The following is a 23,683-nucleotide window of genomic DNA, read 5'->3' on the forward strand; positions in this document are numbered from 1 at the left end:
TGTAGGCCTTGCATTCAAGGGAAACCAGTGGGACTTGTCTAAGCTCACTTGGGCATTTTTGAAAATCTGAAGCCGAGGCACCTAAATGTGGGCTTGGATATAGTTTTTGTCTATAGCTACAGTGTTTGGGTAGGGCTTATAGGCATAATTTCTACCTAATCATAACTTAAACTCACTCCCCCTCTGAAAGGAGTTCTAACTATGTAAATATTAGTTTAGCCATAAACACTAATTACTTTAGAATCTGCCAAGTCATTACTAAACATGTTGTGGAGAGAATGCCATTTTTTTGTAAATTAGTATTGCTTCAGAATAATTTTCTTTGCCAAGCTCTAGAAATAGCATCAATAAAATGTCAGTAGGCTATAATTTGCTTCCAGCTTGTAGTTGGATACGTCGTACAATAAATAAAAATTACAGTATGACTCATTTAGATCCCACTTTCCAAGGGCTTTTTATTCAAAGGCCATTGAAGTCACGAGGAAGCTTCCTCCTTTCATAAGTCAGGAGCTTACTAGAAAACAGTTTTTTCCTGTGGAAAATAGAAGTATCCAGAAGAAAAGACTACCCACCACCCCGCCTTTTTTTTTTTATCCCTTTGTATGCCAAGAAATGCATCTGTGATGGAGCCTGGGCAGAGTCTTGGGCTCATGCTCAGGATCACACTAAACTGGCTACACTGATTAATTTCTAGGCTTTTGTGTGGCTGAGGGAGATTAAAAGGGTGGGGCATCCTTCTCGGCACTCCCATATTTGCTATCAAGACAGCATGGACACATGCTTTACTTTCTCTACTTACCTGCTATCCCTAATTGGAGCCTGTGATAGAATTAGATTAGTGAGCTTTTCCTGGTGTGTCCTTGTGAGGTTCCTTTTACTGAGGGTGTATTAGTTGATGAGAACAGAAATGGGGTATAAAATATTTGGGACTTTCAGGCCTTAAATGTTGGGCGGGTGTTGCTGTTTACTTGGATGTCAGAATAATGAGCCAATACAGAGCATTCTGCTGGCTGCTTCCTTAAATGAGTTGGACTTCGAGTGCGGTTAAGATTTGGCTGTATGCTGTGAGATGAGAGGTGGTCCTGCAGATCAGGGGTTCTCAACCTTTTTAGACTCAACATTTTCGCAGGGGTCCCAGCCTCATTTTTCACTCATTTTTTGACTGGAAAAACAGAGTCATTTTTGTAAAGAACTCCACAGCAGGTCAGAATGGTTTCAACACTGGATTCCTATTTGAAATCTCTGGATTTATCATGTGAATCATGTTTTCCCACCTAACAGTGCTTAACATTGCATGGCATCCTGCGGCACCCTTGTTGGGAATTGCTGCTCTAGAGAAATAGGTCCAAGGTCATTTAGAGCTGCGTAGGTCAAAATCACCATAAAATTTTCCTATGGAACTAGTAAACAAAACTAAATTCTTCAATCAACATTTCAGCAGGGCACACCCCTTGCCTTCAAAACTTGAAAAGCATGCAAACAGAAGGGGAAAGACTTAATGTATTCCTTTCTGCCTGTGTTCTTGTCTAACAAATTCCATAAGACTCACTTTTCCAACAGACAGGGCTGTCCCCAGGATGCAGCAAATGGGGGCAACCACCCCAGGCCCTGCACTTTGACATCTGAGGGCTGTGGCAGATGTGCTGCTTAACGTCTGCCCCGCAGAACAGCCTGGCTACTGGGCACCTCAGCTTGTGGGGGGCCCTGCTGCAAGGGAGTCCCTGACCCAGCCTGGCTTGCCCTGCGTGGCCCTCACCTCTGCTGCTCTGTGTTGCAGGCAGCCCCCTCGGGCACGCTGCGCCAGCAGCAGCACCCTCAGCACCAGAGCCGGGGCTGCCACCTCCATCCCACTCTGCAGCCCTTGCTCCCTGGCTCTTAAGATGCCCCACACCCTCCTAGGGTTGGCCCTGCTAACATACCAGAAAGCATTGCATAACTGTTTCTTCAACTTGTAAGGCACACATATGAGATCACTGCCTACCAGTTATGCTCGGTGTGCTTGATTGTCACGGCATTTGGGAAGTTAACTCAGGCATGCAGTGTTATTACAGTTTTGTGTATCATTGCTATGTGTACAAGTTGTGTGACTCACATGTTGTGCTTATGCTATAGCAACAAAACCCCTGACTAGTGTGGATGCAGTTAACCCAGTGCTTCTCAACTTGTTGGGCTCAAGCCACCCCTCAGAAAACGCCAGTTCTTAGCATTTACTTTTTTCTCGACTACAGAAAAATACTAGAGCAATTCTGTTGTAAAGAGCTCAGAAAACCCACCACAGGTCGGAATGTTTTTGACATTGGAAATTCCTTTTTGAAATCTCTGGGCATGTCCAAACAAGTGTGCACATACGTTTCCCCATGGAAAAATAGCAGTGGCACATAGCTGTACTGCTTGTCCCTGAGTGCATGAGTACTCTGGTGCACAGCAAATTGCCCTGGGTGTGATAGGGGATGCGCAGAGCCTGGCTGACAGCCAGGCTCCAGTTTTGGGATGCATATGCTGCAGCCATGTGCACTGCCCTTCTTTTTTGGCTTTTTTTTTACATACTGGGATTTCCTGGTATATTTGGCTCCACGCTGCAAATATGAAGTGTGGAGAAGCTTTTGACATGCAACGTGTGTTTTGTGGCACCTCAAAAGCCTTTGAGGCACTGCAAAGCACATGTTCCTGCCCATCTGGACGTGCACCCCTGGGTTTATCTTGTCAATCGTATGTAAACGTATGGGAGTAGGTTGGGAGTGGCTAAAGCCAGTCAATAGGGTATGTCTTAAATCTTGTTCTTTCCAGAGGCTCAGCTGCATATCTCAGTCTGGGTTTCACAGTCCAGAACCCTCTGTTACAGTGCAAATGCCTAAATCATGTTTTTTCCGAAGAGAGAACTGGCTCCCTCTCTGCTTTTAAAGCAATAGCTATAGTAATGCCATCTTTTATACAGTATGTCAGTGGTTTGAGCCCTTATCTGGTTGGTTGGAAACCTGGGTGTCTTTGCCTGAGAGGACTCAAACTCCCATCTTCTACCTCCCATGACAATGCCACAGGGTGGGTGGGAGGTATGTGTGATATCTCTACTTTGTCTCTCCAGCTAAGGCTGTGCTATTTTTGCAGCAAAAAATCCAAGATGCATTTGACCAGAAAGAAAGCCCATGTGAACAGGACACTTATTTAGGTGATCTGAGTTTTTGAAGCCTAGCATAGGCCATTACAACAGAGTACGATATAGCCTAGTGGTTTGGTCACTTCTGGTAGTTATGGACTTTTCTCTGCCCCAGCTGGGTCAAGACTACGCAGGCTGCAGTGCCACCATTACCACTGAATGAATGTGGCCTTGACTACTGTGTTCTGAGCTCAGTCCTGTAATGTAGGAGTATGCTAGACTGGCTTGCTGAACCACATGCTTCAGGGCACTTAGGAACATGCAGTTTGAGAATCCCAGGCAGACTCAGGAGCAGTGGTCATCTACTGTCTTTCAAGAGTGATCTCAGATGAAAAAGGAAGGATTGCCCAGTGAGTAGGATGTTAGTCTGAGACATGGGAGACCCACAGTCACTCCCTGCTCCAGCGCAGACTTTCTGTCTGACTTTTGGGTCTTGGAGCTCTGTTCCTCTGTTTTCCATGGGTAAATTATGTGATTTCCTCTTCTTCCTCATAAGACTGTTCTGAGGATAAGCACTGTGAGAGATGTTCAGATGTTAGCAGCCATATTTGTACCCAAGATAAACCCTTTCTCACTAACTGTGAGGAATATGAATCCTGAGTGCCAGTCATTGGATGAACCCCTCCTAACCTCTCTAGTACCTCTGAAATTGCAAGTTATGCAGACAGATCATAGATTTTCCCTCTCCACAGCAAGTAACTTGGACCAAACCCTGGTAGGTGATGTCCTACTTTGACCAAACCCTGGTAGGTGATGGCCTGTTTTCTACATCAGAAGGCACTTATACTGACAGATTAGGCAATTCATATTAATTGAACAAATTCTCAGTGGGTACATCTAAATTGAGACATTTACTGCGGAAATGCCTAATTAGTTCCACAGCAAACATCTCGCTGTCTACATGTGCGGCCCTACTAGGCCACAGGAAACTAATTAACTCTGCAACAGGTTAGTAATTGTAAATACAAGTATTATCTTGCTGTGGAGTTTTTTTTTGTGCATAGTAATGCAGGTATAGGTGCTGACCCAGCTGGCTGGGGCCCAAGTGTACTTCAGCGTGTGGGTTAGCCCTGCCCTGAAGCACCTTTGTGCCCCAGCCAGCCCTGGTGCCAAGGTCTGAATTACGGGGGAGCTTGGAGGGGCTGAGTTCCCCCCTGCCCCCCCCAACCCACAAGAGACAAAAGCCCCCCAGTAAGATTTGAAATTCATAACCAGGGAGAGGGGGAAACTTAGGTGGACTTGTTAATCAATGAACTGCTCTAACTTCATGTCAAGCCCCCACAAGACTCAAAGTATAATGTGTACCCTGCCCTCAGCATATTAAGATGGGTTGGAGCAGCCCCACACAGGCAGACTGACTCCCCTGGGCCCCCTGCCAGCCAGGGTTGCTCCAACCCAGTTCAATATGCTGTGGTCCCAGGTGCCCATGTAAATGTGGTGCCTAGGAGAAATCAACTCCAGCGCAATATGCACCAGAGTCTATTGATGTGTATTAATATGCATGTGTTAGATGTGCCCAGTGTTAATGAAAGAAATAGAGCCAGAGAATTGGAAGGGACTTCAAGAGTTATTTGGTCCAAGCCCCTGCATGACTGCAGGAATAAATAAACAAATCCTCACCTGAAACTAAATTCTCAGTGTGAGACCTTAAGATGATTGTGGCAGAGACAACTTAATCTTCCTTTGCTTCCCTCATAGGTGAGGCATGAAACTCCAAGCAGTCATGTAGGAATAGTTGGGGTGTATCTCGGCACATGCTGGCAGGAGTATTGCTAACTTGAGCTACGACAGTAAAAGAGACAGAATTTAAGTGCATTTCCCCCTCCTTGTGTAGAAAAAGGAGGAATTAGCACAACAGAGAACTGAATATCCTCAATGCAAAATAATAAGCCATAGCTTGATTTCATAATGTGCTGTCTTTCTGTATTTACTATTTTTGGGATGATTGCCCATGAGTAAGATTCTGCTAATCTCATCAGTCAGCATGACGGAGCAGTTAAAGTTTACCTGCAAAAAGTCTCTTAAGCAGATGGACCATAACCTAGTGTCTTGCAGGAGTGTGAGGCATATTACAGTGTGATGATTTCCGATCTTCATCCAGCTTGGGTGTGTGAAGAAATCATCCGCTCACTTTCTCAGTCCCTGGGTCTGAGACCTCACATCCCCCCTTATGGTGCAGAGACCCTTTGTCTCAAGTTCCTGCCCAAGTACCTGCTGAAGCAGTTTGGTGTCACGGGTCCTTCTACCTGGTGATGCTGACGACTTTTAAAAGGCTTGGTCTGCATCCAATAGTGCCTGTTTCTGGTTGGGACTTAGTGATGAGGTCAGAAAACTGATAAAAAGGGTCACTTCCTCTTGGGAGGGGTAGACATTTTTTGGGATGCTGAAACAAGCAAAAGTCTTCCATAGCTCCATCAGTCTCTGGATGAACATATGAGTAACTTAGCTGAAATTTAGCTAGTAATTTAGGATTAAATTAACTGAACGCATATCAAAAGGGCCAACAAGCCCACTCTGCTTTGCTCAAGCAGGTTTTCTTTCAAGTTTCCATTGTTTTGTATTCCTTCCTCACTCTCACCCTCTTTGACCAGTAAAGCTATCTGTTATAGCAAGCCTTGCTATAAAGGCTTATGAGTGTGAGACTAGCCTTTATAGCCCCTTTGCTCTGCTGGCTAAGGTGGGCGCAGCTTTTTACTGTCCTCCCATAGAGGAGGCTACCTGTGAATGCTTCAGGCTAAAAGAAGCACCCCAAAATACCACGGTGGGCTAAGCAACCCCAAGGTCTACAGGGTCCGTATACGCCAGGAGGCACAGAGCCCTAACAGAACTAAGGCCCTGGTGGTGGTAGTGTTTACCCCAGGCTTGCGGGTATGCTCTAGGGAGGGTGTTGGCCAGATGTGGGCACCGCAGAAGAGGCAACTGAAGTGTGGTTTTTGGTTGGGCAATGAGGTGGGTGGAACAGTGCAGGAGTGCCCCCTCGTGACCCACCACAGGGTGTATTACAAAAGCAGCTGGTTCAACTGAAGAGGCATGCAAACACCTTCTAGGTTTGATTCAAATTCCATTGAAATCAAGGTAGAAGTGAGCTACAGAGTCAGGCTAGAAAAGTGACCTTTACCACAATAATGAGAAGCAATTTATCTATCTTCAGATCACTTGCTACTGTCTTGTGTTTTCTGGAGTCTATGGCAGAGGTGACAAACATTTGGTTCATGGGCTGAATTTGGCCCTCAGAGTGTCTATATCTGGGCTACCAGAGAGTACCAGGAGTTGGGCCTTTTTGTCCCTGTTGGGCATGGCCATCAGCAATGGTGCTGAAACAAGCAGTAAACTTTTGACGCCATCACCCCTGCCAGACCTTGTGCTCCTTATGCTGGGACCTGCACCACCCCACTGCTGTGGGACCCCACACCATTGTGATGGTGGCCATTATGGCAGCCCTCATGCCCCAAGTTGGATCCAGCCTGCAAGGAGCCCCACAGTCCAGATGTGGCCCACGGCCCCAGGTGAGTTTGACTTCCCTGCATAAGAGAAAACATCATGTCCTCTTCTAGAACAGCTTGTATGTACTAAATACTGTAAAAAGCAGAGTAGTGGCACTCTTAAAACTTACTTGCTCAAACTTTGGTATGCTACAACCTCCTTTCTGCACAAGTTACTCTTAAAGTTAAAATCCTTTTGTGTCTTCTGCCCAACTTCAGACTAATAGTTAACTACCTCTGTCTAACAGCTATGATGGTAGAGTTTCCAACATAGCCACAAGGTAGTGACCTACCTTAAATAATCAGCAAGTCCTTTGCTGTTCAGGGGTGGAGGGATGTACTAGGGGACATTAAATGAAACTATTGGGAAGCAGATGTAAAACCAACAGAAGGCAGTTCTTTATCACACAGCAGGCACATCTACACATGCTATTAACATGCAACAATAAACTCTGGTGCATATAGTGCCAGAATTTATTGCTCCTGGGCATATTGTTTGAACATGTGCCGGGGACCACAGCCTGTTAAGCTGGGTCAGAGCAGTCGCAGTTGGCAGAGGCCCCAGGGGATCAGCCTACCAGCCTGAGTTTGCTTTGACCCAGCTCAACATGATGCAGAAGGGCTGGTTGGGGCAAGAGGATACTCCAGTGCAGGGCTAGCCAGCAGGCAGCCCCTGCACTGAAGCACCCTCATGCTGTAGCCAGCTACATCAGCATCTACACGTACACTGCTGCACTCTGCAGCAGGATAGTAATTGTATTTGCAAGTACCACCCTGCTGCTGATTTTATTATTTTTCTGTGGTCTAATAGGGCCACACACATAGATATAAGACATTTACTATGGAGCTAATTAGTTTACTGTGCAGTATATGTCTCGTGTAGATGCACCTAGTATGCATCTGACTTGGGGAACTTGTTTCCACAAGTGGAGGCTGGTTGTTGAACTCACCTAAGGGATTGGAAAAATTCATTGGAGGGGAGGTCCATCAGTAGGTATTGAACATGGTAGCAGCTTCTGAATCAGAATTCCCCAAACCTCTGAATGCTGAAAGTGGTGGTGAGAGAGGAGCAAGTGGTGGAAAATTCACTTTTCCTCTCAATATGCACACTCTGCCACTGTGTGAGACCAGATATTGGGCAAGATGCTTCAATGGTCCGACCTAGTAAATGCAGTTCATGTGAAGCCGAACTGTTACTTCACTTCTGTAGGTACTTTTCTGGTCTGATTAGTTTTTTTCTTGCTAGAAACTCCTCCTTTTCAGCTGCTACAATAACTTTCAATAGGAAGGCCACAAAATCAGTGGTGTATTGCAAATATTGTATTCTTCCAGAGAAGCACAGGATGGTAAGCCTAGGAGGAGCCCTTAAGAGGTCATCTAGTGCTAGTCCCCTGCCTTGTTCTGAGGCAGGATGACATCTACCTAGACCATCTCTGGTGGAGCTTTGTCCAACATGTTCTGAAAAACCTTCAGTGGAGGAAATTTCATGGCAATCTTGGGAAATAAAACGAAACCAAACCTTTCGCCTGGAGGTTATGTTAGGACCAGATTATAATTATGATAAAGCAGTTTGCATGAAAGAGTGACTTACTAACAGGGATGCCTGGGACATAGGCAGGCTTTTGTCTCTGGGATGTTGATTGTACTTCCTCTCAGGGAACAGTGAGTCACTACTTGGGGCAGAGAGGGTGTCCTGTGCCATCTCTTCTACTTGGAAAACAACAAGTACATCTGGGTACTATTGGAAATAGTGATAAAGTGGTGGCTCCCTGGTGGCCTCTAAAAATTCTGCTGGTGACCTTAGTGTAGTTTCTAAGGCCCTAATTTTGCAAACTGCTCTTTATGGGTGGAGCCCATGGAAGTCGGGGTGGGGAGAAACGACAGACACTCTGCATTCATATGAAGGAAACCTACTGCAGCTGACACGTTTACTAGCACTCCCTGAATTAAAAACAAGGATTAGATGAATGGCTCTCTTGCCCTTAGAGGCACCTCTCCAAAATGGGTCTGAAGCATGTCAACAGGGAATTTTTTCTGATGTATGCTGGCTATACGTATTCCAAGGCCAATAATCTGGCATTCCTTAACTGCACTAAATTTAGAATGAATTTGTAAAGGAAAAGAAATACCCACAAATTGATAGTTGTAGAAACAAATATCCCAATACTACTAAAACAAGACTTCATACACCAAAGACTGCATAGGCCTAGGCAAGTGAAGCTAAACTCTATTTAAAGACTAGAATCCAGTCACAAAGAACAAGGGTGATTTTGGAAGTATTTAAGCCCTTCCAAGGACCAAATGAGCTAAGGGTTTGATCACACTCCATAAAGTCAAGGGAAGTCTTGAATGAGAGCTGGGTTAGTTTCTAGGCAGCTGAAGAAAAACTGTTGTAGTCTGACATTTGAAAGCTGGAAGCAACCAACCTAGTGCCTGCTTTCTTTATGTGCAATAAGGTAAAGCACCTTAATAGAGCACACACTATGCAACAAAAAAGCATCTAAGGAAAACACTGATGGAAAAACATTCTCATTATATGCTCCATGTCCTATGGGCATGAATTAAGCAACTTTTGATGAACACAGAAGCAAGTCAGTAGTGTACATCCTGCTGACATGATGCATTTGACAATTACATATGTTTCTCTGCCCCCTGCTATCTTGCAGAAAAATAAATAAATACCAGTAACAAAACCACTGGCTTTGGGGAGCGCCACTTGGCAAATAAAATAATGACTGTGTTTATCTCCCAACATTTTCTTATCATACAAATGATCCAGGAAGTGTTTTGCAGGAAACTGCTATTCCCTGGGTTTATTTCAACAGTCTTTGCAACGCTGTGCTGTTTTGTCATGCAATCACTGAGACCTCAGCTGTGTAACTTTGAAGGCCAAAGGCTAAATGACGTAAATAGCTAAGGGATCTGAACTAGTTGTTGATCAAAAACAGTACAGCCGCTGCATTGTTGTTTTTCAAATACAGTGTGAACCCTGCTGTTTTGCAAAGCGTAGGGAAAGAGGAAGATGAAATGTTAGTCTGAGGGAAAGGCCGGTCTCACGGTCAAAACAATAGCAAGGGGACTGTCAAATTAGCTAAGTTCAAAACCCTGCCCTACCATGAATTCTCTCTGTGATCATGGCTGGGTGGCAGTGGCTTCACTTTTAGTGTCTCAGCTGCTCCTCTGTGAAACATGGACGGTAGTGATTCCTTTAGCCTTTCCAGTGTAGGAAAGCCTGTTTTTGGTACTGTCTAAAGTATGCATTTAAACTGCAACGGTTATACTGGTGTTACAGGCAAAGATAGGGCAGCGTGGCACCTTAAAGACTGACTCATTTAGAAAGGCATAAGCTTTTGCAGGCAACAGCCTGATTTCTCAGGTGCTATGGTTATAATTCTCAGTCAGGATGCTACAGCACCCTGGGGTGCCTTAAGATCCTTTCAAGGGTGCCACAGCATACCACACAATGTTAGCACTGTTAGGTGTGCAAACATGATTCACGAGATAAACCCAGAGATTTCAAATAGGAATCTATAGTATGAAAATAATTCGGACCTATAGTGGTCTTCCTGAGTTCTTTGCAACAGAAAAAAATGTTCTCTCATTTTTCTGTAGTCAAAAAATGAGAAAAAAGCAAGACCAGGCATTTTCCAAGTGTGCCTCAAGTCTAATAAGGGGTGCTTTGAATTAAAAAAAGGTTAAGAACCACTGTGTTACAGTGTTATAGGGTGAACTAGCCCTTTAAGAGGGCTGAAGCCCAGGCACACCTGTGCCAGATTTAACTTGCCTCAGTAGGTGGAGGAGATGTGGACTGAATTTGGAAGATAAGGGTTATATGACTAAAGCAGGCATACTGGGATGGGGAAATATAAAAGCAGTAATGATGGGTGAAAAGAATTTTTGGGGTTGGGGTTCTCTAGAGAGCTGGAGTGCCTGAGAATAAAAGCAGTGCAGGTTAGTACTATAGAGGAAGCTAGCTAGTTAAGTTGCCTGAGGTTTCCAGAGCTCACCACCTCTTGTAAGTGGTGGGTTTAAGCTCCCCAGATGCTGGGGAGGCTATTTATATGGCTGCTCAGCAAGCTGGTATGCTAATTCCTGTGAGGATAAGAGCCTGAATATATTGCCCAAGAGCAAGTTAGAACATCTAACTTGCATGTTTGGAAGAGAAAATAGGTTCATGGGGAAGGGTGGCTGACTCCATCTGTTGACTGCTGGATGGTATTTAGTTTGATACTTGGGGTGTGTTTTCCCCTCTAGAAAGGGAGGGTATATGAGTTACCTGGATGGCCTGGTTACTGCAGCAACCTCATGTTGATGTAGGGGTAAGAAGAAACTAGTCTGGCCTGCACAGGAAGCATGTCTCTTCTCTCTTCTTTTCTCTTTTTTTTAATATCCCAATTTAATTGCATGTAGTGCTCATACTATTGGCTATGATATACAAGTTGAACAGTAAAAAATTTAACTGATAATGGAATAAGCATATGCAGCTGCTAGGTACAGATAGAATAATACTGTTATAATTGGTAAGGGTTGTGAGTTTAGAGAGAGCCTCTGTCTTGTCTTCTTACATTATGCATTGTTAAGGACTGAGCCTTAACTGAAATGAGGCTATTTATTTATATATGTGTATTAACCAAAAACAACTGTAGTTTCTATTAGTATGTCCCTCTTCTGATATAAAAGTAGCTTCCTGTTTGCAACAGAAAACAGTTTCCTGACTGAGAACCATTAAGTGTGTTCCATTCACATAGAAGCTGTTTGATGCTTAAGAGGCACTGCCTTTCTGGTTTGGCCTCTTCCCTGCTATTGTTTCTATTGCAACTCCCCTTGATGTTCTAACTTGCTCTTATTTGCTCATATGCTTAATATATATAATTAATCTAACGAGCACTGCATCCATTTAGGGGAGAGAGAGATTTCCATTCTTTCTCGGTTGTATTTAATTCTCCTGTTCATGTTCCTCATTGTTACTTTACAGTGTTTCTATGGGTCAAAACTACAATTCATAATGCATGTGTGGGCTAATCTGTGCCATAATCTTGCTGGTAGGACTCATCAGTGCATTCACATTTGTGGCAGGGCTCACTAGTGCATTTACATTTGTAGCTGCTTTGTGGTGGCAGAAGTCCTAATCAAGAGTAACATCACTTCTCCCAGTGAAAGAGATCTTCTGTTGCTGCCTGGCAGAAGGTATGTGTGTGTAGCCCCATGGCTTCTGTTAGCTTTGGCAGCACCTTCAGCAGCTGGTTCCTTCCCGGGGTGCACCTCGTACTTTGCCAACACAGCTGTTGCAAGGCACTTGCATGGTTCCAGCAGAAGCCATGCAAAGTTCATCGAAGTCATGTACATACTCTGGTGACCTACCTTGTACCAGGTACCATCTGCCACCAGAACTTCTGCCAGAGTGGCCCATTCCCAGCATAGGTGAGACTGGAGATGTCTCTTCTGTGGCTGGGCTGATCTGTTGCTGTCTTAACCAAAGCAGAAGAAAATCTGGACAGGTAGATAAAGGCTGATAAATAGGATCCTTTCCATTGATTTAAATGGGTTTTGTGTCAGGCCCAGAAAGAATTGTCACAGTGAAATTTGTTGGTGTATTAATCCTCTGTTCCCTGTTCCCCTATGAGAATGGAGCACACAGATGTAAGGATCACCCACCCTGCATCATGCAATCTGTTTGTTTCTCTTGGACAAAGTCAAAAACAACAGCCTTAAGTTTTTTGTCACTGCCTTACTCCAGGAAAATTACTTCCATGTAAAGGCGATGTTTTGGAGGCTTCCCTTTGCTACCCCTATGGGTTAGAGATCTCCAGGAAGTGGTTTCCCTGGGGAAGGCTGGCTATAGCTCTAGAGCACAATGCTTGGAGCCTAGTCCTTGTGCCTGGATTCTCTGGCAACAAATATGCTAGTTTCTTATAGAAACAACTAGGGCCTCTGTCTATCAACTCATTGGAGAAAAGCATCAAGACTATGTAATAGCTTGCATGGTATAATATCCCTGATACCTCCATGATGGTGATCCTATATTCAGTGGTCCAGGAAAAGGCCTTAATGGTCTTCAGCTGGAAGATTACCAGAGTCTGAGTCATAGGATTAGCTCTTGGCCTCTTTCTCTTGCTGTTGATTCTGTGTGGAGCCTGAAAAGTGGAGAACAGCTCTGAACACTTTTTTGCAAACTGACTTTGCACCCCCACTCCTAGTTCTCGGGTTAGGGCCCTAACCTTGTGGGTTCTGTGCTTCCACAGTTCCTATCGATGCCAATGTCTGCTGTGGACAGTTGAAAGCATGGAGGCAAGGGGTGGACGGGGGGTGGGGGGTGAGCAGTGGTAGTGGCAACTGCTGCTGACTCAATACATAACTCCAATAAACTGAGAAAATTGTCAACATTGGTATAACTGAAGAGAGGGAAGAGTATACTTTCTGATGCATAGCTGGGGTCATAGGTTCTCAGAAACAGCCCCTCCTTTCCCAATGTGACCTTATTTTATAATTTTGTTTAGTTTTATCTTGTTATTTTAATATGGCCAGCATGGTGGACTGGGAACCAAAAGGAGGAGGAAGACAAGCAGAGGGGTGGGGGGGAAGGTAGAGTACTTGGGAGGAGGGATACCCAGATCCAGGATCGGGGAGTGGGGAATAGACCTCAGCTGGAGATTGGGATTTAATAAAAATGAAGGGCCTGGGATGAGAACCTGTAAGTGGAGGAGAGAGGAATGAGCAGCTGCAGAAGGAGATGTGACTGGACAGGAGCAGAAGATCTGGAGAAAGATCTGTAACTACTAGAACGTGAGTCTCCAGAGCCTGAAAAGGAACCAAGAATTCCCCCAGTCCCACCATTCCTTTGTGGCCACAAAATACCTATGAAACCTACTGACCAAATGTACGTCTCATGCCCAGCTAGTGCTGGTCCATATATAGTATGGACTTGCTGCCAATTACTCCTTAAGATCAAGTGGTAGAGGCCTGTATGGTGGATCTGAAGGTTGACATCCACTTGATTCATCAGCTGGATGGCAGTAGAAAACGCATGATAAAATCCTGTTTTTTGCAGGATTTTTGTTTTGCTTTTTTTAAAAACAAAACAAAACTAGGAAGTTGCACATGAAACATTATTAGATTGCAAATTTAAGCGCTCCGTAGTTGTGAAATGCCAAAATTAAAGTTTCCTGAGCAATCTTAATTTGGTTACCTATTATGTGTGTTTATCTTGATCTTTTACAGGACTCCAGTTCTTGAGCTGAATTAGGGTTGTGTAGCAAAGAAGGCTGTTCTCTCTAGATCCTTTGCCTTATTTCTTGCAGAAGGGAGACATTTAAGGAATGCAGGGATTTCAGGAAGAGAAAGGATGGCTTTGTGGTTATAATAGTATTTGGACCTGTTCTCTGCCTCTGTCACAGACATCCTATGTGATGCTGGGAAAGTCACTTAAACTAGACCTCTTATGGTGGTGTGTTCCTTGCTTTCTGCTGGCCCAAACTCAAACTCGGTAGTCCAATTGGTTAGAAGTGCTGAGCACTGGCAGCTGCGATTGAAGTCACTGGGAGATAGGCTTTGAATATGTAAAATATTGGATAGTGCTCAATAGGGCACAGGTGTTGGGCACCTGAAATAGCTCATCTACTTAAAGATAGTATTATTGTGTGTGTGCATCACAAAGTCAAATAATGACATGACAGCTACCCACAATCCTGCTCTTTGTAATGTTAGTGTGCTTGATTCTGTGGCCTTAACGTGATGGCTGAATGGGTACACATGCATTTTTTTTTTTTTTTTTTGTAATGTAGTTTTGTTAGGTATAATGATTAGGCCTGTGCAAAGCAGCAAGTATTTGCTCTGGATTTGGGTTCGGCTGATTTGGAGGGACAGTGATTTGATTTGGTGACTCAAATCACAGTCCTGATTTGATTCGACCGATTTGGATCTGGAGATTCAGTCATAGACTATACAGGCAGCAGTCCTCAATGACTGGACACAGCTGCCTCCACCTGGTTAAATCTGTAGTGATGGGGTGGGGTGGAGGGCAGATCAATGCCCCCACAGCAAGGGAGGGATTGGGACTGGGACAAGCTACCCAGCCAGGGTGTGGGACTTGGGGGAGGGGGGCTCCCACCACTGCATACCACCACGCACTGCCAGTCTGAGAGCTGCTTTTCCAGTGACTCCTCTGGTGGCTCTTGCATGCAGTAGCAGGAGCCCCCCTCCCTGAGTCCTGAGCCCCCACCCCCACCCCAGCTGGGCAGCTTTTCCCAGTCCCTATCCTTCCCTCCCTGTGGGGGCGTTGATCTGCTCTCCTCCCCCTCCACATCCTTCCTCTTCCCCCTCTGCCCACCACAACAGGTTTACCAGCTGGAGGCAGCTATGTCCAGCATCACGGAGGACTGCTGCCTGTATAGTCTATGGTCAAATCTCCAAGTCTCTCTGAATCAATTTGGACCTTTTAATGGGTCCCCCGGTTTGATTTGGATTCAAAGATTCGGCCGCCGAATCTCCTTTAAATTAAATTGGCTACTGAAATGAAGTATAGCAGTGGGGATGCCAACCTTTTCGGCCAGTGTGCCACAAATTAAGCTCTGTGTCCTCCTTCCCATTCTGATTCCCCTCTCCCTGCCTGATCTGTTGCTCTGCTTGCTTCTTCCTGACCTGCTGTTCTGCTTTCTGCTTTCCACCCCTCTCCAATCTGCCACATGCAGAAGCTGCTTGTGGATCTTGTGGCATATGCACTGCATGTTGGCTGCCCCCGATGTATATAGGATGTGTAGGCCTCCTGCCTCAGCCACTATTGCTACATCAACTGTGCTCCTGGAGGGTGATGTATGTTTTTCCAGAGACTGGTCATCACCCTGCTGCTCTGCAGGGATGCTGGGGCTGGTTGCAGGTGCTAAGAGCTACAGGGAGTAAAAATTATGCAGGAGGGCCCATTATCTTCAAGTGGGTTCATGGGTACCATTTAAGATCCAACACCACAGCCCTGCAGTTTCCTGCACTCCCTCACCAGCCTGCCTTTGTACCCTCACACTCCATTGCTGTTCTCAAACAAACGAAAAAATACCCTTTAAAAATCAGTTTGAATGGGAAATTGTGAAACAAGAAATCATCCACAGACTAGATTATGTTAACTATCATTATACCCCTTTATAAATCCATGGTGTGTCCAACCAGTCCTTGAATACTATGCCCAGTTCTGGTCCTTGCACCTCAGAAAGGACATAGAAGGGCAACAGGGATGATCAGTGGTATGGAGGGCCTTCCATATGAGGAAAGATTAAAGAAGCTGGGTCTGCTCAGTTTAGAAAAGACACTTTAGGGGGGGATATTATAAGGGTTTACAAAATACTAAATAGTGAAAATAAAGTAGATAGGGGTTTATTATTTACTTTCACACACAACACAAGAACTAGAGGGGTCCCTAAATTAAATTAATAGGCACTAAGTTTAAAACTAACACAAGGAATTTCTTTCCCCCAGTGTGTCATTCAAGTATGGAACTCCCTGCCACCATGTGCTATGGAAGCTGCCAGTTCAGCCAGATTCACAAAGGGATGGGACAAACTCTTGGCGAAAAGAAGCATCAGGTACTATGGAGCACAGGAGTTAGCGGTGCAGCCTCTGAACTGGGGCTTCCTCCACCTGAAATGCTGGAGGCTACAAGTGAGAGAGGAGCCGTGGGAACAAAACCCTGGTCATGCCCAGCTCCCTCTCCCTTTCAGCACCTGCTGTCTGTCCCTGTATGACACAGGCCGATTTGTTGCCACTGTAACAGGGAAGTCTGGGCAGGATGGAGCTAGGGTGCAACCCAGGAAATGGCAGCACTTATGTTCTTATGGCTTAAACCAGGATTCTTATCACATTCCCTGGATATGCTTTGGTGACACCCCCCCCCCCACAGGGTTCCTACAGGTTTGCTGCTGTTTGCTTTACTCTCCTAGCCCTGCCCTCCTCCCCTTTTTGGCTTCCCCCTCTCGTCTCTTGTACCCTATATTCTCTTTCCTCCTTCTAGTCTGTTTTCTGCCCCTCCCTTTACTGCTTCTGAGGAAATGAACTTGGGTTCACACAAGCTTGTCCTGTATGTCTGTGGATATGCATGGGTGGTGGTCTATATGTGTGCACACAGGTGTGTATTCTCTTTCCTCCCTGTAGTCTGCTTTCTGCCCCTCCTTTTACTGCTTCTGAGGACATGAACTTGGGTTTGCAAAAGCTTGTGTCCTGTGTGTCTGTGTAGTGGATCTCTCTGTGTGTGCGCATGCGCCCATGCAGTGTGTGTGTGTGTGTGTGGGGGGGGGTACCTGGTATCTATGTGTGTATTCTTTTTCCTCGTTATAGTCTGCTTTCCACCCCTCTTTTTACTGAGTCTGAGGAAGCGAGCTTGGGTTCACAAAAGCTTGTGTGTGTGTGTGTATCTGTATGCATCTGTGTGTGCGGGGGTATCTGTGTCTATGTGTGTGTGCACGTGTGTATATATATCTTAGTCTAGAAAAGTGCCTACCCACCCTGTCTTCTGACCTCCTCCCTCCCTGCCTGGCCCGGGGCCCAGGCAGGGAGCCATGCTTTTTTTTTTTGGTAACATTTTATTAGAAAACAGGCAATATCAAACAGATTTAAAAAGGACCCCACCTGAGGCCTCGCAAAGGGAATACAAATACAATTTCAAGAAATGACATAATACTTACATGATAAACAACGTCTCATTCACTTTGCTTAAAACTCCAGTGTTATTCAGTGAACATCTTACCCTTGCTTCTTATATAATTACGGGTTCACGCATCGATACTTAACAGAAAGGTACTGACATATCCCTCACCCACTTTCTGACAACAGAAGCTGTCCCTTAATCTATCCTATACCTATATGGGGCTGAAACAACCCCTTGAAGTCCAGGCCCTGCCAGCGCGCTCCATGGCTGCCGCCGCTTTCTCCTCCCGGCTGTTTTCCTCACGCCGGCTTGGCTCCACCCCGGGGGGCGGGGCGGGGCGGCCCTTGGCCGCGCGCGGATTGGTGCTGGAGCCACTGAGCCGCCGCGCCCCGTGTGCGCCGCGGCCCTATATAGCCGGTTCCCTCCCGCCCTCGCCAGTCACCTGATCGGGCAGGTGCGGACGCGGGTTAGAGCTCGGAGAGGGCTCTGTCCCCTCCCGCCGCCAAGAGCGCCGCTACCCCCCGCCCCGCCGAGATGTTCCCCCCGGACTCGAGCTGGAATATCTCCTTCGCGGGCTGCGGTTTCCTGGGGGTTTATCACATCGGTGTGGCCAGCTGCCTCCAGGAGCGGGCCCCCTTTCTGGTGGCCAATGCCAAGACCATCTATGGGGCCTCGGCTGGAGCCCTCACGGCTACAGCGCTGGTTGCCGGAGCCTGCCTGGGTAAGGGGGTAAAGGGGAGCCTGTAACCTGCCCCTGCTCTGGGGGGCTTTGGGGTCCTGTAATTCATCCCTGCTCTGGGGTGGTGGTGGCGGGGATTGTCCTAAAGCATGCCCTTGCTCTAGGATATTGGGGGTTCTCATAACTTATCTCTGCTCTGGCTGGGGGGAGTGGGGTGTCCTGTAACCTGCCCCGGTGCTGGGGTGCCTGAAACCCATCCCTGCTCTGGGGTGGTGGTGCTGGGGGTGGACCCATAACTTGCCCCTGCTCTGGGGTGGAGCTGCAGGGTGTATTCTGTTACCTGTCCCTGCTTTGGGGTGCTGGGTGATCCCATAACCCATCCCTGCTCTTGAGTTGGGGGGGTTCTGTAGTTGGCCCCTGCTCTGGGGTGTTGGGGGGGGTCCTGTAACTTGCCCCTTCTGAAGGGTCACTGTGTGGGTGTATGGTCCTTGACACGTGCTACCTAGAAGGGAGGTGTGTCCTGGCAGGGAAAGGGTTAAGGATGTCTGGGGAGACCAAGGGGAAGCTCTTCCTTCTTTGCTTGGGGTTAGACACTAACATGCAAACTCTTCTGCCTTCAGGAAGGTGGCTCTGGCTAAAAGGGAAGAAAACCCACCCCTGTCACACATCTGTTTCTTTCCTGTGCATATAGAAGCTCTGGGGGATATGGCTGATCTTTTGAGGAGAGGGGTGGCTGATCTAAACAGGGCCACTACTTGGAACCAGCACGGAACCAGCTAGTGTCTGTTCTGGAATAAAACCCACTCTGTCCCCCTCACAGAGTGTAGGGCAAGTGCAGAATGATTGTTATGTCAGGACAAAAAAAAACACATCTGCCCAGGAATTCTTCTGGAATAGGTACATCCTGATGTAAGAGCTGGTCCCAAGCAGCTTTGCTGACTAGTTTCACCCGTCCCCTCCATTCTGTGTACATGGGGCATCTGTGACTTGGTGGGGTCCTGATTTTGTTTGGGGCCTCAAAGTGCTATTTTAAATGTGTGTATGTGGGTGGGCAGGGGCAGGAATCCATTTAATTGTCATCTCTTGGTACTTATTTTTCTGCTTTCTCGCTGGAGGAAGACCTATTTAGGATGGATGGAATAGCTAGAACAGACTTCACTCATTTAAATATTTTATTTAACACACACACACACACACACACACACACACACACACACACACACACTCCTAGCTATTCTCCTCTTCCACTGTGCACTTATACAATTTGCCTCTTAGCTGTGAAATTATAGAGATCTAGATTTGAGGCTCTTGAATTACTTTGCAACAAGAGCAGTGATAGGAAGAAATGTTCCGGTTTTCTGCTTTCTCACTCTTTCATATGCATCTGCATCTATAAGATGACTACTGCTCTGTATTCCACCTAAATATATCCTTTTGGGATTTGTGATTATGCAGTCCTATTATATACAGACTAAATACAGAGAAACAAAGTGAAAATAGCCACTATTAATGTGTTGCTCCCAGTGTGTAGCTAACTGTTTGGCTAGATATAGGGCAGTTATTCAACCTGACTGCTCTGAGAGTCTTTTAAGGGTGCCTTGAGGGTGTTGGGGAATGTTTGCACTGTTCAGTGTACAAACACTTGAACGTGATTCAGAAGATTAAACCCAGGGTTTTAATATAGGAATCCAGAGTGCCAAACATGTTCTGATCTGCTCTGGGCTGGGCTTTTTGCAACAGAAGAATTGCTCTGTTATTTTTCTGTAGTTAAAAGAATGAGTGAAAGCTAAGAGCTGGCATTTTCTGAGTGCCTTGCATCCAAAAAAAAAAAAAAAGTTGAGAGCTGTGGGAGTTATAACCAATTACTAGAGCTGTTTTTAAAAGAGCAGCTACTTTGTTAATAAGTTCTCTGTGGACTTACTTCAAAGCATTGACATACAGATGTAGAAAGATGCCTGTCAGCCTGAGGTCTGGACCATTGTTGATGCTTGCTTACAGTGGAGTCATTACTTTCGCAGCTTTGTTCTTAATGGGCTTCAGCTTATGCAACTGGAACTGGATTTTGTTATTTTGGTGCATCACTACAATGCAGGCCTTCTATGTGATTTCTCCAAAGATCATTGCAGCCTGTGTTCTGTGCCAGGTGGTATTTGATGTGCATTCATGGTGCTGAAATAGCATTGAAGTTTTGTTTGCTGTCAGACAGGAAATGAAATATGGGGTTGTGTGTTAACTCCTGCTGGGCTGTTTTTTTGGATCATAATGACAAGCTGTGAGCAAAAAGATCCAGCTTTTTACCGTGGTGGTGGTAGTGTTTTTGGAGACATAAAACAGATTAATTAATAGCCTCTTGTGGCCAGCAGCAAGGGACTGGAGAAAGACAGACAGTGCCCTGTACTAGGGGTGTGAATTAGGCCACCTATGATCAGTATCAGGATGTAGTTTTCAATGTCTCTGTCCTTTCTCAGAATTTAAGGGAAATGTAACTCTACAAAGGGTCTCCAGCACAGGTGCCTGAGCTTGCATGCCTTGCTTAGCGTGTGCCAGGGAAAACAGCTATGTGAAATGGTATGGTGCCCTGTGAATTGTCATTCCCAAATTGTGTGCAAGACCTTGTAATACAGAGACTGCTCCATGATGCCATGTCCAAAGCATCCAGGATAGCTTAGTCATGTGGATCACACAGCTGACTGCACCTCCTGTTCCTTTCCAGGGAAGAAATGCTGTGGTGTGCCTTACAGATCATATATATTTATATAGAACTTGGAAAAACTCAAGGGTGGGTGGGTGTGTGCGCTACCATTGAGGCATGTTTTGGCCTCAGCAGTGAAGGGGTTTAACAATGGCTTAAAAGCATCTGTCCTTTCATACTTGGTAATAGTCGCATTCTAAATCTGGACAAAATTAAAACTGTCTTTGTGGCTTGCTCTCTTCTACTCCTCTTCCTGAGTTGCAGATGTGACATAATAAGATGGCCACTTTTCTTTGACTGTGTTGGGACCTCTCACCCATTATGGATTCCATTTCCCCTCTCTTGCTTCTCCCACAGACCACATGACTGTTTCCACAAGGATGACAGGCCTGACTATGCTTGCTTCCTATGGTTTTTCAAGTGGTTGCCAGCAGGGACTTTCTTATCTTGCTGGGTGGAGAGGGAGAGTATAAAGGCCACTCAGGCCACTATCTCAGGAAAGCTCTAGGTCAGCAGTTCCCAATCTGTGGTATGGGTGCCACCAGTGGTACGCAGACAACCTATCTGTAGTACACTTAACAGATTTATTATAATTGCGTTGTATGACAAAAATTTGCTGGTTGTACTTAGGGTTGAACTGAAAAAATTGCTGGTGGTTCTTAAGGTCATATCATTTTAAACTGGTGGTGCGCAATCTATCAGAGTTTGGGAACTACGGCTCTAGGGTGTAGCACCATTCCAGATGCCATTTGTCCCAATAAAGGGGGATGGGACTGCATCCCTTGGCGGGATTCACCTAGGAAGAGCTGCCAGGGACTCTGTCAGGGTGCTTCTCTGTCTGCCACCTTTGGGGTTTTTTGGTGGTGGGACAGTGGCTTCTGCTTGTTGAGCTGCACTGACAGTCTCTCATGGGGGAGAGATGTAGTGGAAGTAAGTGGTGGGTTAGTAGGAATTTCTTGGTGCCACTCCCCACCTCTGTCATGCATGACTTTTTTTTTTTTTGTAGCTCCAAGCCAGTCACTACTGCCTTCTTTGTTCCTTCTTTATATCCCAGTAGCACCCATGTTGTGCTAAGTGCCATCCATGTATCTAGACACCATGCTCCAGAGTTTGGACTGGGGCTTCTGAACTAGGATTACGGTTAATTTGCCTATTTCCTGCAGGGTGTTGGGAGCACCCTACACCTGTGAGAATGGACTGTAATGGATCTGGAGTCATGAAGATGTAATTACCAATGCCAATTTTAGGTGAGCCCTTCCAAACTTTCTTGGGTGGCTAGAACTTGATCTAGACATGACTGTTTCTCTAGCTGTATTTAAAACTCTGGCTTGTATACTGTTCCCAGACAGAAGTGGAAGCCCAAGTTGCTGATTCAGTTTGCTGCCAAAAGTGAAAGTAGCTTTTGTACCCAGCTGGGATGTGATTATCCTTGTCCTTTGTCCATGCCTAAAGCTTTCTGATTCAGTGAACCTCAGACTGGGGTTCAGGAGATAGACCTGTGGGTGGATGAAGTCATTGTTGGGGGAGGAATTAATCAAGAAAATTGCAAGCAACTGAATTCATCAGGCAAACCATAGCAAAAAATGTTTGAAGACTGCACGGCCTATGCAGGGTAATTGTGGTCCTAAGAGTGGCTAGCTGGTGCAGTAACAGACTGTCTGTATGGGGCTTTGGGTGCCAGCTGCACTTCAGTTTGGGATGTCCTCCATGTACTGAAGCAGAGTGCTCTGTTATGTATCTTAATTGCACCCCTTCTTTTGAAGGATGAGGGTGTTTCATGGAAGTCCTACCTTGATTGTTTGCCTGCAGAAAAGATTAAAGCTATTGTGTATCTGTCTTGACTATGAACTCAGCAGGACCCCATGTATGGTGTTAAATGCTTTCTGGGAGGGGAGGGGATTGTCTTCTATTTATGAGCAGTCTGTCTTTTTTTTTTTTTTCCTCTTTCGGAAGACCTGATAAAGGTTAGATACTTGTTGAAGATGTTGGGGTTGGAATCCCACTCCAGACTTCCTGCAGATAAGCTAGGGGCAACCTCTTCAAGTGAATGGTGTGGTGCAGCATGTTACCATTGTGGTCTCTCTCTAGGTTTTTGGGCTTTCTAGGTTGTTTTGGGCTTTTTCTCTGCTACCTAAATTAAGAGCACTTTATTATTGGTGATAGGGGTATGGTGGCAGAGCAGCTAAGATGTCCTGCTGTGGCTTTGGAGACATGAGTTCAAACCTTGTTCTGGACTCATGCCATAGGCTAACCCTAATTTCCCCAAACTGTAAGTGATAACGGGCCATTCAGGTTGGGGAGCTGAAGGCAACCGGATGTCATGCCAGCCTAGGCTGGTTAGAAACTAGTCAGCCCAATGGATTGTTAAGCTCAGAAGGGCTTCCTTTTCTTATTGTTGGCCCTATAGCAATGCCCAGTTTCAGGACCCTATAGTGCTTGAAGCTCTACGTGCATAGGACTGAAGTCCTTGCCCAGCTTACTTCCAGGTGCAAAGTGGCACAGGTGGGCAAGGAACACATGAGAGCAAGGCAAAGGTTGAGAATGCAAGGTTGTCTGTACTATCTAAGTTCTCCAAACAAGAGGCATTAGGGAGTCATGAACGGGCTGTCCTCCAGACCATGTTTGGTTAGGCAGTGTGCTATGAGCATTGCTGTGGGGATTTGAGCCTTCTGAGAAAGTAGCTGCTTCTTCATGAGAATCCTCTTACAGCAAACTTGGATGTAGAGAGGGACCATGTAGAGTGCCAGCTATTCTTCAAGACACTGCAATGGGCAAACTACAGGTTTTTTTTTCGTGGAGTTTGGGAGGGGAGAAATAACCCCTTTGATAACAGGTTCATAGAGTTCAGGACTTGTGTAAGTCTGTTCCTTAAGCTCAGGTTTCTGTATTGTGGCTTTTGGGATACTGGGTGTTTGGAGGTAGACCCCTGTAAATGCCTAGTATTCCCAAAGATCTGTTTGTTTGCAGATAGATGGATCCCTGCAAAGGCCCTAGTGCAGGGGGACTGGATCCAATGATATACAAGGTGCCTTCCAGCCCCTAACAATCT

The 23,683-nt window shown here is 45.8% G+C and overlaps 1 protein-coding gene and 1 long non-coding RNA gene across 4 annotated transcripts in view; one reads left to right on the forward strand and one right to left on the reverse strand.

The window, feature by feature from the left end:
- Positions 1–48: 48 nt before the first annotated feature.
- On the reverse strand, positions 49–17,571 carry LOC149871387 (uncharacterized). 3 transcript variants are annotated; one of them, XR_016440218.1, is made up of 5 exons: positions 17,301–17,571; positions 12,639–12,770; positions 11,998–12,104; positions 4,775–4,936; positions 49–3,669 (listed from the first exon to the last, which is right to left on the reverse strand). It is a non-coding gene; the product is annotated as an uncharacterized LOC149871387 (long non-coding RNA). The 3 variants fall into 3 exon arrangements; XR_016440217.1 differs by having other exon boundaries at positions 11,998–12,126; XR_016440216.1 differs by having other exon boundaries at positions 11,998–12,253.
- Positions 17,572–17,713: 142 nt separating this feature from the next.
- PNPLA2 (patatin like domain 2, triacylglycerol lipase) overlaps positions 17,714–23,683 on the forward strand; it is a 55,587-nt gene continuing 49,617 nt past the window's right edge. Inside the window, exon 1 of the mRNA XM_090032423.1 lies at positions 17,714–17,984. Within this exon, the coding sequence (XP_089888549.1) occupies positions 17,798–17,984 (187 nt within the window). The 5' untranslated portion in view covers positions 17,714–17,797. The remainder of the gene's footprint in view (positions 17,985–23,683) is intronic.

This window comes from Crocodylus siamensis, chromosome 2, assembly GCF_052110815.1.
Source record: "Crocodylus siamensis isolate JL-2025a chromosome 2, ASM5211081v1, whole genome shotgun sequence".
Classification (NCBI taxonomy): domain Eukaryota; kingdom Metazoa; phylum Chordata; order Crocodylia; family Crocodylidae; genus Crocodylus; species Crocodylus siamensis.